At 37.7% G+C, this 20,255-nt stretch overlaps 2 protein-coding genes across 3 annotated transcripts; one reads left to right on the top strand and one right to left on the bottom strand.

Moving 5' to 3' along the window:
- Positions 1–6,788: 6,788 nt before the first annotated feature.
- Positions 6,789–9,067, top strand: LOC107223120 (chondroitin proteoglycan-2). The gene is made up of 2 exons (XM_015662748.2): positions 6,789–6,914; positions 7,174–9,067. Exons 1-2 carry the CDS (start codon positions 6,908–6,910, stop codon positions 8,868–8,870), a joined length of 1,704 nt encoding a protein of 567 aa, XP_015518234.2. The 5' UTR covers positions 6,789–6,907; the 3' UTR covers positions 8,871–9,067.
- A 215-nt stretch (positions 9,068–9,282) lies between these two features.
- LOC107222556 lies at positions 9,283–18,554 on the bottom strand. 2 transcript variants are annotated; one of them, XM_015662008.2, is made up of 4 exons: positions 18,450–18,554; positions 17,514–17,975; positions 9,953–10,164; positions 9,283–9,845 (listed from the first exon to the last, which is right to left on the bottom strand). In XM_015662008.2, exons 3-4 carry the CDS (start codon positions 10,150–10,152, stop codon positions 9,566–9,568), a joined length of 480 nt encoding a protein of 159 aa, XP_015517494.2. In that variant the 5' UTR covers positions 10,153–10,164; positions 17,514–17,975; positions 18,450–18,554; the 3' UTR covers positions 9,283–9,565. The 2 variants fall into 2 exon arrangements, with proteins under 2 accessions (XP_015517494.2, XP_015517573.2); XM_015662087.2 differs by lacking the exons at positions 17,514–17,975; positions 18,450–18,554 and adding an exon at positions 11,888–11,998.
- Positions 18,555–20,255: the final 1,701 nt, after the last annotated feature.

The following is a 20,255-nucleotide window of genomic DNA, read 5'->3' on the forward strand; positions in this document are numbered from 1 at the left end:
AAGAATGAGCTGACAAAGATTGTTACATTTCGGAGAAACTCGACAGGTGTCGCTCTCTGCAGGAATTTGACGGATAATTTCGCAACTCTTTCATCGCATATAGTCCAATTGCATCGCATATGACGGTCAAAGATGCGGTGAATCTTCGGAATTCGTGATCTTTGACGCAGCCTTTGGGGTCATAGTTAACAAAAAAACCTGTGTCATGATATTTAATTGTAAAGACCGTGAAAATGTACATTAAGAATGATAGAAAGTATTCTAATTGACTTGTTGCATTCCAGCTGATAATTGCGGCGGCGCTCTCTTTGCACTGTAAACTATTGTCGTATAGTTACGATGAGAAAGCTTTGTGTGCTCTTACCATAGTTCATATTGTTAGATCCATATCGATATATGTACACAAGTACCATCATAATTTACAACACTCTTGTATCGCAAGTTCTTACATATCATGTTACCCCTTATTTCGTAAGCCAAGTTCGTACCTACGCAATGATTTCGACATTAGCTCCACACACAACCCTTAATTTACGATTGTAATGGCAATAACTCAAAATAGTTAGACCTACAATTGATTTCAAACTCAAAATACAATTAAGATAAACCTGCAGACTAAATGCAGAAAACGTGGGAGAGCAGAATAAATACAGAAAACTTGGGAGAGCAAATTACATGCAAGGAATCTCTATTCTCATAATTAGCGAAGACGTTTTTGATTTTATAAATAAGTACCCTATCAGCGCTTCACCGCTTGTTTCTTTAAATCAGTCGTCTTGTGCTCGTATAATTAAACAATGCCTTCAAACTCATCCCAAATTACATATAAAATCCTTGATTCAGAGCAAAGTCATCAGAACCAAGTCAGAAGTATGAAAGCCAAGTCAGAAGTGAGAGAACCAGGCTAGATTCGCAATTTTAGAGATCATTATAGAGAACATGAGTTGCAAGTAAATCAAACCATTCATAAAACCTAACTCCAAGAACCGATTGAAATAACTTGTCAATAAATCAGTATTTAAACCATTGTGTTGTCATCGAGAATTATTTCAATCACACGTAGTGATAGTTGGCTCGATTCAAAACTAATTAACTTTCAGAATTGGTCAGCTGTACGAGAAGATCTGAAGAGCTGATGAGTAAACTTCTTGGATTCAAATAAATCAAAATATTGAGTGCATTAGAAGACAATAAAATACTCGGATTTCAATTCCATGCCATATAACTGTGATGAATATATTTAAAAAATACATCGTCCTCTGCGTATAAGGCGATTTTCAATAGCTTCTGTTGGATAGAGGAAGGTAAACAAATTACCAATGATTATATACGACTGAAAGGCACTGTTTTTATCTATATTTTATGTTTTGGAATTTGAAAAATGGTCTATAATTGTTCGACTTACTACATCTTCAGAAGGTAATAGACTTTGCGTCAACTGTGCACTTTTTATGGCATTATCGAGGTGACCATTGCATGGAATGAAGGAAAAAAAAAAAACAAGTGTTTTCAGGTTCAAGAAACTCGTAGTTATTTTTGGAACTAAGAACTCTAAAGTCTTCACAGTACTCTCTTTCTTTATTATATCGGACGTGAGTAATTTTGATTCCAGCAAAATTACTTGTGAGAATAAATGTGTGACAAACTGGATAAAAATCGTACTAACGGTTTCGAAGGTCACGTGGAAAGTGTTGTGAAAATCGTGTGCGAGTGCAAAGTAAAACAATTGTAGACAAGTTTTTAAATTCCGATGTTCAAAATAATGATAAAACTAGTATCTTTCAGTCATATAAACATTGTTTATTTTTGAACCCCCGCTTATCAATAGTAGCTGTTCAATGCTAACTTAAAAATCACGCGTAGACGGGCAACGAGTCCTCTTAAATGATCGTAAAAGTAAAAGGAATATTACAATTATCTGCAGGTACGAAGTATTTTGTTGTGAAGATGATATTTTACTAATTTTTATTATCATCATTTTAGTATTTATACGTTTGTTTAATGAACACAAATTTTACTACGAATTTATTATACATGAGCATGACTGGTAATTCGACTTCCTCATGATCCATCACTCATTGCCATATCAAACAAGGAAACAGTTCTTTACTGTGAATAAAGCGCGAAAAATAATTCAGCGAGTAATTTTTTGGTCACTTTTTAGTAATTCAACAGCTACTATTTCAATCAAAAACGTCGCTCTTCTCACTTTTCTTTTGAAGTTCTGCCGTTACCAGCCCTGGACCTAGAGAACGCGAATGGAGATGAAGGCACGCAAAAACAGTTTCGTCAATTTTTTCACATCATATAGAATTTCTTTTCCGTTCGACGCTTACTTTTCGTTGAGTGTTTTGACGAAAACGTCTGATTCACAGCTTGACGGACCAACGATTCGGTTCGTTGGCATTTATAGGCCACGTTCATTTCCATTCGCATTCGGAGAATGGGCACATGAGGTATATGCCCGAATATGTGGAATTAAAAAAAAGACTAGCGATAATTAATATCGGACATCGATATCGTCGTGAATTTGTGAACGGTATTGTTAGTGCGGAAAACGAATTGCGCGCATGTCTAGTCCGAATTAATCAAGATATCCTCAATCCGTTTCTCTGATACACATGCGTATATATATATATATATATATATGGTATATAAGATAGATGCCTCATTAAATTATCTATTTGTGCTGTTTTTCGTCGAATATTTTTCGTTTCTTCGCACAAATATTATCCCGTTTTACTGTTTATTGCGCTTTAAGAGAATATTGTTTTGGTCGACTTAAAAAATATGAGGTCAGCATTCGAGACACTATTGTACGATATCAAGTCAGTGAGGCAGTAACATTGAATTTTGAGATGATTTTATTACACGCAGAAATTCTTTTCATTCGATATTGACAGCATTGACTAAGATTGATAATCCCAGATTATCTAACACAGAGTCAATCTCTTAGCAAATCTGAAATCTATTTGTAATCTTCAAAAATATGGTGGGCCATTTCTGCATTGTCAACTGACGCTAGAGTTGTCCAATATACAACGGAGGGAAAGGATTATTTGAGTCAAGTGATATTCGTTTGATTAAGTTAGATACTATAGTCAAATGCGGGGAACACAATACTTACTTAATTCAACAAAATACTCGTAATAAATTAATATAGAATTGACTCAAGCCTTTGAATGATCATGCTGACTATCAATTTATTCAAGATAACACGGCTTGAGTTCCTTGCGATGTTGCGAATTTTGTATCAAGAAAATGTGTGATTCAAATGACTAAAAATTTGATTGAACGCACCTCAATCGTTTTCGGTTGTTCTTTGTTTTCAGGTTGTTCTAAATTCATGTTTTTTCGAGTCAAGAGTTCAATGATTGAGGCAGGTAATGAAATTTGTGTTGTTTCAAATATATTTTGCATTGACTGAACATTAGAGTTATTCAAGTGCACAACAATATGTATTCTTCGAATGATATCAATTACAATTCCGTTGACACAAAATTTTGAGGAATGTATTTGATATTTAATGGGTTACATTCCGCAAACTTATTGTTGAAGATTAAATTGAACATGTTTCAAAGTGTTTGTTTGTTTGTCGGCACCTTGGTATTATGCTTTGTTCGTTTGTAACAGGTCTGATGATAAACTTAAATCCTAAGTTGTTCGTGTCTGATATTCCTAGCCGACTACCCGGTTTCATAACTATCTCTGAAGCTATTTCTTTAGCGAGAGAGTTTACCGCCTGGTGGCTGTTTATAGTACCATATACTGAGGTTGACGATAAATATATTCTCTACTTGTTTCGAATCATCCGGTGTTTTTTTTTTTTTTTTACCTCGTAAACAAATTAGTGCAATTGATTCAACCAGTTACGCCAAACAAGCTCCGGTTAAATCAACAAAGTATGGCATTCAATCGATGGAAATTTTGTGTTGGCTAGATTCACGTACCAACTTATCTTATTTGAAATACCTGATTGCTTCTCTCAACGAACATACTATTTGGAGGAACAATACGTCAACTAGAAATGAAATGATATGTGGTTGATTCAATTTCGGAAACACATGAAAAAGTTCACTCGAATCAGTAGCTCACTCGATCGCGACAAGAAAGGTTTTTGTTGAATCAAGGAATTCGCTTGACTAAATCATTTTGGCAAACTAACTAAATCGAAATTGTTGAATTGAAGTCATCGTATTTGGAGCAAATAAGGAATACTAGATTGGTAGTGAATGGACTCTAACAAAATCTATTTTCTTGATTCAAAAATTCATTTCCCTTCGTGTATACACATACCTTATAGCGAGGCTCTGGTATCAACCTCGCAGAGAGTACGTGGTTTCCGATTACGCTACAAATGCATGATCGTGTAGGTCTTACGTCATTTTCATATTAGTGATAATCTACCAGCTAATCCCCATCCCACATGAGACTGATAATCAATAATAATAACAATCACATCAGCCCAGTACCTCATTGTCTTGTAAGGCACACTATCTTCGGATACTGTATTCGGATAACGCCATCGAATAAGTTGGAAGCAATTTTTTCGCAGTCGTTAAATTTATTTCCCATGGTCAGGTTTTAGAAATCAAAGTCATTCGATTCCTTGAGTAATTATTTTTTTGTTGATTCTTTCCACTTATCTATTTTTTCACTATTCCTTAATGGAATGGTCGATTTCGATTATCACTATTGCAAACAGTTTTGCTACACATACAGGTAATCATAATACCGATAATCTTTAGGTTTTAAAAATCCCCGTTATCTTTTCGTCCAATCCCTCTCGCAAGTGTAAATCGAGTCAAGCTGGCAAATTACAATCGAGAGTAGAATTGAAGTATGCGTGTAATCTTGTCACGTACTGTGCCAGTATCTTTTAAACTCGTATGATTCCACAAATGTTGTAAAACAAAAGTTAATTAGTATAATACGTTCATCGGGTAATGCATTCTGGTTTATCGTTGTATTAAAGCAATCAATGGTAGATAAACAAATTGAGGAACCGAGCACTTGCGTCGAGTATCGATTGACTCTCATGGGGAAGACCCTTGGGTTACCTACATCCACACCGAGCTTAAAAGATAAGCTTTTCAAAAATCTTATCGCACTTGCCGATGCCGATACAAGATCATATTTATTAACAAACCTGTAGATTTCTGGTGTATTTGTCAAGAAAAGAACCAGAGCAATTGCATTTGCCTGAAGCAGCTAGTGAAGTTTTACACAATTTCGTTGTGGAATGTAATATGTAACAGTCTGGATCATTCGTTATACATTTCCTATCTAAACCCTTTATGCAAAATATACTTGTTTTTCCCGCAGCTATTTCAAGAAATAACTGTCACAGCACTTAGGCCGAAATTCACTTGTTTGTAAAATTTATACGAAACACGTTCAGTTGCGATTATGGATGGTAAACATTAGAATCAAATTTTATTAACATAAGTAGCATTAAATTAATTTACCAACACTTCCCATTTTTGCAATTTTAGCAAACTCAACTATTATATACACCGAACGATTGTTTGCTTTGCTTGTATCAGATGGTCATTGCGCGTTTAAATTGCATGCAGTTTGCAAAAATTTTGCTATCTGGATATCAATGAAATGGAAGCAATAAAACATATATTATATTACCTACGGTTCTATTGCGCAGAGATAACCTGTCGAGATTTCTCAGACGATTACCAGAAATATTTTAGATGGCGTGGTATTCCAATGAGACTTCCTATAACGATGAATTTTCGATGACACCTGCAAGTAATGATCGCATTGATCATAGATTTAAAAAAAGTCTGATTCATGCATTTCTCGGTTCTTCTTATCATCGTCTTGAATACTAGGTGATAAATCAGTCCTAAATATTTATCGATAAGGTATAGTTAACGATCGCAGTCAGATTGTAGGGTGACGACAGTCGATTTCGATATGATAAGATACAGACACGATTTGTTATTCTTTTCGCATGAACCTCAGCTCTTGAAATTTTAACGAAGCAATGATAAACGGTACCGCCAGTTAGCGTTAGAGAGAATTTCATGAAATCAGATAAAATGACATTGTCATTCTGAACTCATTATTTACACTTAGTTATCCTATCGTTTGATGAGCTATGTGATTTTGTAATCATACGTACGAATTTAACTTGTTCGCTAAACGGAAGATGCAAGATAGTAAAAAAATGAAAATTTACTTGTTGATACGGAAGCTAGAATACTATCACTTCTGTAAAAGTTATCAGAATTTCACCTATGAGAGCCCTTGATAGGACGGAAAATGAATTGAAATTTCACTACTGTACAAGATTCAATTGAGATTCAACTGTTTAACCAGCATCAGATTATTTTATAATATTTGAAGATGTGATTTATCAAAATATGCACATTTACGGTATTCGAAATCTTTTTTCCTGTAAAATTGAAAAAGAGTGGATTTTGTTTTCATAAAGAAACCAACCTTACGTCGTCACCAGTTAGAATCTCCTTGACTACGAAAGCAATGAAAAAGGCCGAGATTTACTACGCAAACTACTTGTAAAAATTCAATCGTAATTTATGTTAAAATTGGAACGCCGAGACGAAGAGTTCGCTGGCAATAAGTGGAGTGACTGCATCGTGAGGTGTAGCTGTATATTGAAGTCCGACTAAACCAACTGAATTTATTGCCAATTGAAGTTGTCACAAAGCACTTGGGATTTCCGCGAAATCCGCGAGATTAGGAGTTCTCCTTCCCTCATTTTCTTACAAAGGCCATCGATTCCGGAGATATGATAATCACTCATTACGTAGTGATAAGGTGTCTTCCGTTATTATAAAAGAGACCGTGCCTGTATCTCGACCATCATTTCCCGAGTTGAAGAGTGAAAATTGATTCGAGTATCAGTGCATAGTTCAGGATACTTACAATGAGAGGTAGGTGCTTCGACAACGATATCTTAGTTACAGTACTTATGTATAAAAGACACCAATTTCACATGCAGTGTAGTGATTCGTCGAAATTCTAGTTGTTAAAAAAATCGGAAGAATCGGAGGATTTCAAATCATATTAATCCATCTAGTATTTTTCAAACTTTACAACTTCATCATTATTCCATCATTGAAAATTTTTTAACATTTATTTTCGTCCATGGATTCAAGTGGTTCTTAATTAGTGATAATTCAATTTTTGCAGCAACAAGCCTTTTGGCCGCAGTACTGTTGGCCGCAGTAGCTGTCACTTCAGCCAACGCAGAAGACGAGTCAACAATTTGGACAGAATGTCCGGATACTGATCCGGTTAATGCCACAATTCACGTGCCCCACGAATCTGATTGTTCGCTCTTTTACTCCTGTAGAAATGGAGAGCGAACGTTAATGCAATGCCCTGTAAGCAATAAAGTCGGAGGCAAGCTTCACTTTGATGCGGTTAGACAAATTTGCGTATGGCCAGAAGAGTCTAATTGTCGAATTTCTGAGGACGTCAATATTGTAACAACCGAAGCTGCTACAGAGATCCCTGAAGTGACTACACTAGCTCCGGAAGAACCTATAATTACTACAGAAGCTCCTGAAGATGACGAAGTTTCAGAAAGCGAAGAAAGTGAATCGTCACCACCAACAGAATGTCCTGAGGATAACGAAGGTGAAGCGGTTCATATTGCCCATGAATCCGACTGTGGTCTATTCTACAAGTGTAACTTTGGAGAGAAGGTGTTGCAGCAGTGTCCAACTGGTCTAGCATTCAATGCCGCTGAACAAGTATGCGATTGGCCCTGGTCAGCTGGATGCGAAGTACAGAGCGAGGCAGATTCTGAAAGTTCTGGTACAACCGCAAGCAATGAAGACAGCAACGAGGATGAGGAAAGTGAGGAAATCGATGAGGATACAAGTTCTGAGGATTCAAGTGCACCTCCGACAGAAAGCGAGTCCGACGAGACGGACGGTTCCGATTCCACCACTACAGAGGCAGAGGTGATAATACCAACAGAATGTCCGGAGAATAACGAAGGAGACGCAGTACACATCGCCCATCCCTCGAATTGCAGCCTATTCTACAAGTGTAACCATGGGGAGAAGGTGACACATGCGTGCCCGAGTGGTCTTGCATTTAATCCCGTTTTACAAGTTTGCGACTGGCCCTGGTCAGCTGGATGCGTAGCACAAAGCGAGGAAGATTCTGAAAGTTCCGGTACAACTGAAAGCCATGAAGACAGTGACGAGGATGACGAAGGTGACGAAACCGATGAGGAGGAATCGACCGATTCTAGTTCTGAGGATTCAAGTGCAGTTTCGACGGAAAGCGACTCTGACGAGACCGACGGTTCCGGTTCCGCCACTACAGAAGCAGAGGTGATAATACCAACGGAATGCCCCGAAAATAACGAAGGTGATGCAGTTCACATCGCTCACGAATCTAACTGCGGTGTATTCTACAAATGCAACCATGGGGAGAAAGTGCTGTGGAGCTGCCCGAGTGGTCTTGCATTCAATCCCATTTTACAAGTTTGCGATTGGCCCGAAGCCGTTGGATGTACATTGGAAGAATCAGAAGAAGTTGAGAGCTCCACCAGCTCTTCTACCGAAGATGAGAACGACGACTCTGACGAATCTAGCATAACTGAAGTTCCTAGCATCACAGAAGAAGCTGCTACCACAGAAGAAGTGATTATACCAACGGAATGCCCTGAGAGTAATGGAAGCGATGCGGTTCACATTGCGCACCCATCTGACTGTAACCGTTTCTATCTATGTAATCACGGAAGTAAAGTTGAAATGACGTGTGCACCTGGACTGGAATTCAATCCCGTGGAACAAGTTTGCGATTGGCCTGCAAATGCAGGCTGTGTTGCCACTGAAGATACCACATTAGATGAGTCCGTTAGTCGTTAACTCTATCGAAACTGACCCAGCATCTACAAGTTTCCCGATGTAAATAAGTACTGTCGTCAGAATGTTAGTATCACTACCTGGGAAGATGGAAACAACAAAAATGCACGACTCATATCGCTCTGTACTATTCATACAATTTGTGAGCAATTTGTATGATATGCTAATAACTAAATTCAATAAATTAACCCTATCATGAATGATGAATGACTTCAACTTAGTATTTATTTGTACTTCAACAGAAATGAATAGTTAATATTTTCTAATGTATGACTGTATTTAACAAAAAAAAATAAAAATAAACTTTTATAATTGAGGTAAAATTATATTACTGGCTGGCGTCGTTGTTAAAACTTGTTACAAAAATGGAAGATGAGTTAGTCCTAACTGATTTTGGTGAATAAACCATGAAACGGATGCTCATCTTGTTTATTTTACATCTTATTTAGTAAGTATATATTATAATACGTATATTATTTCAATACAGATTTCAGCGAGACAGCTCTTTCATAAAAGCAGGAAAGTAAGATTGATTTTTCTTCTGTTCTAAAAGAGTCAAGACTAGATTAGTAGAAATGGAAGTGGGCTGTGACTTCAAGACGGACGTAAAATTTACAGAATTTATGACCAGCCTCGATAATTCAACTATGTCAACAGTTTGCTTAAATTGAACAACAGATTTTGTCCTTATAGGGTCACTACTGTAATTCATCGTAGTATTTGGCCATTGCGTCGTATAAATAGGATAGTTGTGATCCGCCATGTTGAAATTGTCTGGGCTCAAGCTGCTGTGGTTCTTGCAGTTCGGTCTGAATTCCTTTTTGCGATCCATGCTTAGAAAGATTTTCCATCTCATGTTGCAGTTTCTGCTCTAATTTTTGTTGCCGGAGAGCAAAACCTCCGGCCGATGGCGGAGGTACTCGCATGATGTCCCATGGATTTTCGGTGGCTGGAAAAATTTGCGCCCGCTTCCCGTATCTGGGAACATGCGATAAAAATACATTTTTAATCATAACATGTCCTGGAAATTCGTTGAGTACGATTTAATTGACTTCTATTAGTGATAATCCGAAGTTGATACAAACCTGGCCTTTCCATTCAGAGAATAATAGTCCTTCACCAGGTCAAGATATCTTCGTAGTTCGTCGGCACTCGTAAATACTTTGGGCCTGGTTGGTCGTGCCATTGGGTCAGGCTCACCGTGGACAGAGAGTGGGTACAAGGCGACCAGTATTAGCAGGCCCGAAAGTAAGCTCAATGTAACTGGCATTTTCTGTTCAACCATGTTGATCCGAATCTAGAAACATAAAATGACATTGAATTCGGTTATTGTCAGTCATACAGACAATAAGTGATTGTATTTCAATAATTTCAAATTTCGATAGGGTCCCAGCTTGTGAACTCGCCTAGCGAACCCTATTACGTGGTCGTAATCTAACACACCTTTGAACGCCAGAGGGAGAATTATTAGTCAGAGGCTATTGACCAGCAAAGCCGGCGTTATAGAAATTAATCCAAGCTCCATTAGTCTTTGTGAAATATGTTCGGGGTGCAGAGACTAAAATTGGTATTTGCGGACAGACGAACAGAAAAATGGTTAAATTCGTCAAACTATAATGCTTTTACTGATTGAGCCGCTGGTTATCATTTTTGTAACTTTTGAAGTCAAATATTTGAATTTGAATTTGAATTTGAATTTGGTGCACAAATTAAAATAGCTGGTTATCAGAATTAAAAAAAAAAAAAATCTTCTCAATTTTTAAACCTCAGGAAATACTATTGCATGAAAAATCAAAACCCAGAACTTTGGTTTTAGCCCGCGTTCAAACGACCGGTGATGAAGGTATTGAAATTTCATGGATTCTGTAGAATCAAACATTTAACCACACCAAAAAACTGTTATTCTCGTTCCTAGTATTGTCGTATAATATTGCCTACTAATTACGGCCCCGAAATGTTTAGTAAATATTTAACCACAGTGCGATTATAAGTGGTAAATCTTCTGAGAGTAATAAAACCATAGAATATCTTGTTCAAGTAACAATATTCATAGCGCCTATTTCAGAGTGAAATAGACTAAGTTTTGGTATAATATGTTAACGATAAGTTTAAAAATCATATTTTTGCGGTAGGGGACGAGAAATATTTCTGCAACCGCTGTTGTCGAATCTGACTTCCATATTGTCTCACCATTCAACTACCTGGGCTCGATCAAAACCTCAACATTGACCCTTAGACATCCACTGACGGAAGTTCCGGACGAATGGTCCGCCGCCAGAGAAAGTCTGGCAGTACAGTCTGTGATGGATTGGTTCTTTTGTGTGTACCAAGGTGCAGAGTGACGATATTGCGAATTTAAACTACGAGTCACTGCCCCTGCTCCTGAGGTTGTGTAGTTCAGTGCTAGGCTGAATGGTCCGTTTTCGAAGCAATGTCGATAGGTTATTGAAGTCTTTGTCAGAAGGGTTTTAAAGTGTGTATACAGATTTCACACAGTGTCCTATGTACTTAAGAACCATAGTTGATGGAGGAAGTTTCTCAAAACTGGTCAGCTTGCTAACAGATCGATCGGTTTTGGCATGTCATTATGGTCCCTTTTTCTTGTTTCTTTCACTACCTCTTTCTCACGCCCCGAAAATACGGTATTAAATGATATTATCAATTCGAGTACACGGTCAATATCTTAATCTATCCACTTTCGTTAACTAACAATAAGATAACAATTAAAAACCACACGCTTTCCGGATGAGCGGCCATCGATAACACGGTGCGATAAAATTTTAATAACTTTCTTCAAGGCTAAAACTAACGATTATTTACCCTCAAATAACTATATCATTTGATGAAAATATTGAAATAAGCCCGGTGGAGATATTAATACAGATGTTTGTCACCCGCAGCCAAGTATACAGTTAGATTTACGATTTCGATCGCTTGATTCCAATTTCAAGTTTATGAATAGCAGAATTGTAGGTAACGCTGGGGGTGTTTAATCCATTTAAACACCCCGATGGGCTTACCAGTATAATAGGAAACTGTGAATTATTTGGTATTTCAGATCCCCAGAGTACGTTCTACCTTCCAGTTGGAATACGTGTCTTCGGTAAGACTAGCACCCGCCCCAGAGCGACTCACCTACCAAATGAACTCACGTGATACGACCTTCGCTGTGTAAGTAAGCATTAAATGAAAATCTCGCTCATTGTCTGGCAACATTGTCTATTCCAAGTAAACGCCTCCGAGGTAAGACGCTATCATTTATTAGTCGATTCATTTCACCAAAGTTCATTTCAGTCTCGATGCAAGCTCAACGTTTGATTCTTATACCACGAAAGGTCTGTCATATGTTAGAATTAAATGTGTCAATACGTTCATATTGACCGTAGTTAATAGTCAATGAAAAGTACCTAGTTACGCGTTTCAAGTTTTGTTAGTATAATATATGAATCAAGCGTGTATAAGAATATGCTATTTCGTTTAACTCTTTCAATCATAGTGGGATGCTCAGCGTTCTAGCCTCGTCACAGTTTACAACTTCAAATGATCTTTGATGCTTCTTAGAACCCCAAAAACCCTCGAATAACAAATTTCGACTATAATCATCGAATTTTGATAGGTTTTTCGATTTTACATTCGCCATATTGGATCCGCTGTCTTGGATTTATAAATTATTAAATTCTGAGTTCAGATTCGTGATGAGCGAAAAAATCTGCGGGTAACAAAATTCCGGCCAAAACATTGAGTTGAAAAATGTGTGACTGAACGGGTAAAATAGCATGATTTCCTCAAGACTGTTTATTCATTTTACTGGTGGGAGTGGTGTAAATTGTTTTCGAGAAAGTTCTAGCATCTTTTGTGTATTAACAACGGAATTGTCACTGAATTTTAATATCAATGATCTCATATTGCGACGAAACGATAAGCTTTTGACTGTCTCCTTATCTCCCAAAAAGATACTATCTTGAAGGTTAAGATTATCATTTGACGTATTTTTCCGCAAGTGTACAGGTTTACTCGCGAATTACTCATCACATATTCGCACGTTCCGTCTTCCGCGCTCTATCAATCTTCGGCCTAATGATCGCTTAAGATAAAACGGTACACCTTTGATGTATTGTTCCAGGTTTAATCGATCCCAAGTCACACTCTGATCAGCATCAGAGCAAATCCAAATAAATACAAGAAATACAGTTAAACACTATAATTACACTCTGGAAATTATCTCGCTCTGTACATTTTATGTAGACTGGAAAAAAATGTGTCACCGTGAGTTACCATTTAAACTTTACGTATCGATATAACGCAGTTAACTTGCCACAATTCAGCTCGTTTTCAGTTTGAATTTAACATTAAATTAAGTTAGGTTCAATTTGATAGAACAAGTGGATCGTTTGTAACATATTTTTTTGCAATAGGTATGTCTTTCTATTCATAGCAAGAACCCTTTTCATACGTGACTAAGCAAACATCGCTTGCGTCTGTTGGGCTCGTAACGCGGCCGATTAAATCAAATGTATCGGATGCACATCGATCATTTTTTTTTTAATCAGCATCTGACACAGCTTAATTCGCAATTCGAGGTCAAATTCCATTAAATTTAATTACTGTGGTTTCGAATTATGCGCAGTTGAAGTTACATTATTAATTTTGAACGGCCTATTCAGACTGTAATAAATAGAATCAATCACCAGTTACAAGTAAGTCTTTTTTTATGTATGGAGTGTTCTAATTCTGTTTTTGTGAGTGAATATGAGAGGATATTATGTGTTGTGAGTGGAAAAAAAATACACGCATCTTATACTTTATTGACTAATTTACTTGGCTAATATGATTTAATTTAAGACGAAGAAAGTAGTTGAAGGAGACGCAATTACAATCAAATCCAGCGTTAAAATCATACGCTTGTCCGAATATCTATACATATGTGTAATATGAACGACGTTCGTCGAACTTTTCGTCGGAAGCACTGGTGACTAACTTTCGATACCGCAGAGATTTCGTACTTCTGATATATTGGCCTCACATGAACGTTTATCTTGCGAGACTAGATCTAAATCCGAGAAAACTATGCGGAAAGTTACAGCCGCCGCCGAACTGCACGAGCGGACAATATATCATTATCGTTCCGATTTAGATTGCGGATTTTACTTCGTTATTATCGTTTACACATATCGCCTGTTGGGCTTACATCAGATTATTCTCTCAAACTAACGCCAAGTCTTAAGGAGAACTTTCTCTATGGCCCTAGAGCTGATCATCATCGCTGATAGGGAATTTCGAGTACGCCGATAACGTGGCATAGAGAGTTGCTGAATTTATTCTTCGGAATCCTTTATAAATAAACGTTGCGGTTTATTGAAGCCAATAAAACGTCGTAGCATTGATAATACAACAATGAACGATTCAATCATTATCTGAACATTCAAATTCCGTGAACGCATTTGTTATTTTGCGTTTTTCAACTTTCCTACTGCAGGGTTATCATGGCGTGGGTGCCTATACTTATGCGAAATTGAGATAACGTCAATTTGTCTTCTATCATTCATTTGTGTACCTGCATGCGACAAGTGGAATGAGGGACTTCACCAGTTAACATCGAAACCGATAAATTTGCTGCCTCAGAGTTTATTCGGCTCAAAATTGTCATGACTCATTAAACTGCAGTGTAACGTGATATGGATAATCGTAAATACGTAGAGAGAATAATTAAAATCTAAAAAAAAACCTGTGCAACAAGCTATGGCGATCGCGCAGGTTAAGCAGACTCGAGCAAAAACTGGGTTAATAAATATTTTGTAAGCAACATTTGTTGAATCTGGTCCCAGAATACGAAATTTTCAAACCATACGATAGATTTTGTGACTGTACAGTTTCGCATCGCTGTCACTTTTGTACGTTATTCGTAACTTTGCGTACAGAATAAGTAATTAATTAATTTTCATGAGTTGCTGATACTTGACCAAATCTCTTTAATAACCCCTGTATGACTACACGGATATGACATAAAATAGAATGAAATTGCAGACGATCTAGTTAAGTGGAGAACCAAACGAGAAGAAAATGGGGAAAAATCGTGTCGAATCGACCATCGCAGAGTTTTAGTGGCAGTTACAGCTGAACTTTGTTTGGAGGTAACAACTTTTTAGCAGAGATACTAGGTTAACCGAAATGAGGCATTATTTTGTAACTGAAGCACAGACTGCCGGTTGTAACTCTGTTAGGTAAGTTGCAGAAGCGGGTTTAGGGACCAAAATTAGTTCGGAGAAAAATTTCAGAGGGCAAGAAATATCGCATCAAACAAAGTAACTATGCAGCGTTAATTGTCACCCACACTAAGAAATATTTCATTTGGTGTAATTACTAGAAAATTATAGCAAACTTGGTAAATTGTTACAATAGCCGGTTCAATATTGTTGGAAGGCTAATAAAAATGTGGTACAAGTTATTTAGTGTGATTATAATTATCAATACAACATTTTCCGGTTAATGCAACATCAAATATAATATATATCTCCAGTTCACTACATTTTTTCAGGTAAACAAGGCCTAGAAATCAATTTATTATTGTGCAAGTATCAAAATCATCCCAACAGTTACGAGAAAGTATATTACGAATGATCATAAAAGAAAAGAATGGTAACACATACTAGATTTTCTGATTACAGTAACAAATATCTAATTTCCATTTTGTAACTAGTTTCTCTTCGGGAATTGCAGGCATGCAAGTAAATTGACGTTATTGACTGAAGCGGTTTAACGACTTTCGCGCTGCATTGCTATATTGCGAAATCGCGCGGTGCAGCTTCTGTGTTTCTTACGATCACCGTGAGATTGCGCCCTTCTCGCAACGAAAGTACACCCTAAATTATTGAGAACTGACCTCATTTTTTCGTGAACAGATCATCGTTCCAGATTCCACTCAAATTGCAATGACTAACGTTTCCGGACTATGTACGATTGCTATTTAGCAAACGTCTTGTCAAATTCCCACTCGACGATGCAGATGAGATGAACTATAATTAAAATGTGCCCCTTCGCGTTGCTTCACGGTTGTGCAGACTCTATTGTGTTAATATTCCAATTGTTCTAATGCAGACGAATTAGGCTGCCAAAACTGCCACCTTAATAAAAGTTCATCTAAATAACATTCCCGTAGCTGTGGTGTAGGGTGGTGAACCAACCGACTGAATTATCGCTTGTGTAGAACGATATAATCAAAGTTTGTATTGGAATGTATCTGACAAGCAGGTATAGAATTCTACCGTGGCCGTCAATATCATCGATATTTGTAAAGCGGGGTCAATGACGTACTTGAAAGTAGTATTGAGCTTGACGATTGTAACAATACCATTGAAAAATATATATTTCACGTAGATTCCACGTAATCACTTTGTATCATACAATTCCATTCGCACTCTTGTCTCCAAGTGTAATTGGTTCTTCGAGATGAATTGATCAGGTAATATAGTAATTTGAAGATGAATTTCACATAGTAATCTAGTTACTATACTGTCATTACATTATCAGACACACCATTCGATTTAACTACGCGTTTAAACCGGGTACGTTAATTGGCGCTAGCGGTGACCGTGTGGCTCGGAGTCATCACTTTTACCAGAGACTCCCGATGTATAGGTATTAGTGTAGTTGTGCGTTTAAAAATTGAAACACTGCGAGAATATAGTCTGAGAGCTGGTAACATTTTCCAGGGATTATTAATTTTTCAAGGCTTATTTTTTCTGAGAATGTTGAGGGATTCGCAAAAAAATGGTGAACACAATTATAATTTTTTCAAGGCTGCAATTTTTTGTATTATTTTCCGCTGGTCGAAACGTTCAATTGAAATTGTTGCCATAAAAACACATTAAAAATTGAAGCTTGAAAAAATAATAAAAATTCGGTCATTCACACGACACGGTTGGGTCAATCTGTAACTGACCAATCAATCTGCAAATGTTATTCAATACCGGACAAACAATAAAAAAAAGTTACAGACTTGAACAAATAATAATTCTGTTTACGATTTTTAATTTTTTTTTATTATAAATTTGGGGACCTCCCTTTCATACCACTATCAGGGATGATCGTTAGTGATGACACTACAAGTGCTTCCCACAACATTCTCGCAAAAAATGGTCCTTGAAAAATAATCGCTGAAAAATGTCACCAGCTTTCCTACTGATTACAATGAGCTGCGGACGTGAGGACGTAGATGAGCAACACGTTACAAAACAAGAGATAGGGTGGAAACGATTATGTCACAACAGAATCGTCATTATTTTCTTTGCCTGCAGCCCCAATAAAAGATACATTATAGTGTGAAATTTGTGATGCTTTCACATTCCAATTAGTAACGTGATCGTAACTAAATGTTAAAACGAAAATCACTATTTTGTCATTGTATTATGAGTTCGAAGGAGTTGAGTTTCCCTAATTACGGTTTACTGAATTTCGGACAACCCTACGGTCGCAAAATGACGATTCCTTCTGAAAACGCATCGTTAGATTCAGGCCACAAACTTCAACCTCATGTTAATATTGGATTCCGAAAGTTGTTAGGGATGATGGCAATTGCTGTGTGCAAAGCTTTCGCTCTGTGGAATGAATGATCCAGTGGAAAGGAGTATTGTTTCACCGGCTACTCACCAAGACAGCTTTTTCAGGTTCACTGGTTCACAGGTTCACAAGAAGTTTTCAGTTAGCCGGAATGCGATGCACGAGTTTGATCAACGGTGATACCTGGTCCGGTCGATCAGCGTCTAGTCAAAGTTTCGCAGTCGAATAGTTGATCGGTGTGCCTGCAAGCTCCCCTGTTCCTGATGTCACCGTTGTAGATGAGCTTAAGGCAGATTCTGGCGGGATCCCTCCATATATACGCGGGCTCGTTTACGCAACCCCTTTCTGCGCAGGCCAATCACAACGAGTCCATCCCCTGGAGCCAGCGAATAAACTATCGCCTATAAACGGGCGTACGACCAGACCGGGGGGCTTTTTCTCTACGACGATCCGCGTTTGTTTCCTCACTGTTATTTCGCTTAATCGTCAGGTTAATGATCAGCGTCATATGGATTGTGCATGTATCTGCCTTTAAAGTCCTGATTGAGTATCCTGGTTTACAAATATTTCATGATGTCAAACTATACACGAGAATCGATTTGTATATCCGGTGTTTAAGGATTTCGGATTTGATCTCAGGATGATCTGAGCTTAAATGGATACGCCAATAAAAGTATCGCAATAAATATACAGGTATAAAAAATATATCGACATGAATTGACACTGTCAAAATCATATCTATATACTCTCAGGTCGTATTAACTTTTCCGTCCTCAAATAACAACCGTATCATTCGTGAACTCAACCTCAGTGATGCACTAGTTACGTAACACCTTGGTGTACGTCATAAAGGTAAGTGAGAAACTAGTTGCAGCTGCTCGATGGTCATTGCCAGTGAAGAATGACGCGAGTCGATATTTTCTTCTTCAAAATCGCATCAAGATTAAAATTTTTCGAAGCACTCTAATGTCCATCTCAAACCATACCATCTACTACAGTGGATCGGATACTTGTATAGTAACTTACAAAAAACTGCTACGTCACCAGAAGTTGGCATCGACTCGAAGGTTTCGCAAATCCGCCGATTGGCTCTTGCCATGATCCTTTGAGCTGCAGAAATGGCTTCCAATTCCAGTCTTCCCAATATTTGAAATTGAGATGGGGATAATTAGTATCTAGATATGTAAGCACCATCAATATTTGTGAGCTACTTCGCACTGAAACCATACGCTATGTAACGTAGTTTTTTCGTACGATTGCTTGTAACTATCATCGAAGTAATCCCTTGCACGTAGGCGAATTAAGATAAGGACGGTTAATTTTACTTTATTTTATTTTACGACATTATTGCACGTTGTTATCGCCGCGTCATTTCAGCACCCACTGGCAATATCGTATACGGCATACATACGTCACATTTTTACCTGGCTTCCGATTCGTTGCAGCTAAGTTCAAGGCCAACTTACCTATTTCTGCTCTCGGTTGATTTCCAGTTTCTAATTGCAAGCATACAATTCCTCGTTTTGTCGCCTTGTCGAATTCAGGCGAGCATTGTGCAAACGAATGGTTCCCTCGATGATCAAGCAATAGAATTTATGGCTTCACCGACGAGCTTAGTACCTGAATCCGTTGATTGGTTGACCATCTCGCTTCTGTATCAAGCGGGTGGTTAAAAGGGTGACCTGCAGACTAGAGCATATGTCGGACGGCATTATCTGTGTTGTCTGTCGTGTAGGCAGGCAGGTTCACTTCGTTTGCGTAGCACTCGAGGATCAGGAGGTCGCCGGGGTGCGAGGGTGGACATTTTAATTGAGAACTAATCGGTCGTCAAACACGAGCAAACGGTTAACCCGCGATTAATTTATTATTATATTTTTTATCGATCATACAGTGTTTGATGTTCGTTGTTAAGGCTGACTGGATACACTCGACATGCGTATAGCCAGCGTATACAAATATCCATAATTCCCATAGGAAATTCAATGATGCGTGGAGAGATTTCTTTCATCACATCTGATTTTTTCTTCCATCACTCGTTCGTACTTACCTACACGTTAAATTTGATGGATACTGTCGTTTGATAAAAGGCTTGCTAATCTTTGAACCAAAAATAGCGATCAAATTTTAAAGTTCAATTTTTTTTATTACAACTTCTCTGATATTCTACGTGTCGACTAATCGAGTAATGCGCATTGAACGATTGAATTGAAACAAGATATGAAAGATCAAAGCTTCTGTCACATAAAATATTTATGATACCCCTGTAAATTTGTCCAATTTCTGCCCACGCTGTTTTTTCTCTGTGTATCGAGGGGATCAATTTGAAGCTTTTTTTCAGAAATAAATGGTAGGCATGTTTATACCGAATTTCACAATAAACTTTTGTCTTCTTTACCGTGCCGTAGTTATTTAGTTCCATACATACGTATACTATGGATATTGGAACAACGTGCTTTCCTTCAGTAAAACTATATTAAAACAAAATTACCACACGAGTAGTTTATTTTTATAATAGATTTGTTCGGTGTAGGTACGCGTAAGTTTATTCACGCATCACCAGATCCCAGGGGGCATGTTTGCAACGGAGACAGGGAGGATAACCGGACTTCCTAATTAAGGAAGGTAACAGTGCTCATCTGCTGGAGGTAGACAACCTTACCCGCTGCAGATGCGAAAGTTACTCGCAGAGCTCTTCGTCCATTTTATCGGAATTCGATAGCCTTTCACCTGGTAATACGTACAGTTTCGCGGTAGTTCTTCATCCTTGTTATCTCCAGCTACCGTCGTTACTGCAGATGCCCCGTGTTGTACAGTTGATAGTTGAGATGTGAA

Source organism: Neodiprion lecontei, chromosome 2, assembly GCF_021901455.1.
Source record: "Neodiprion lecontei isolate iyNeoLeco1 chromosome 2, iyNeoLeco1.1, whole genome shotgun sequence".
NCBI lineage: Eukaryota > Metazoa > Arthropoda > Insecta > Hymenoptera > Diprionidae > Neodiprion > Neodiprion lecontei.

What these genes read in the sequence shown, in the direction of transcription:
- LOC107222556 (XM_015662008.2), bottom strand. Translation starts at nt 10,152, where the DNA reads ATGGTTGAACAGAAAATGCCAGTTACATTGAGCTTACTTTCGGGCCTG. An exon ending in TCTCTGAATGGAAAGGCCAG is followed by an intron (nt 9,846 to 9,952) that starts GTTTGTATCAAC and finishes GCATGTTCCCAG; the next exon opens with ATACGGGAAGCGGGCGCAAA.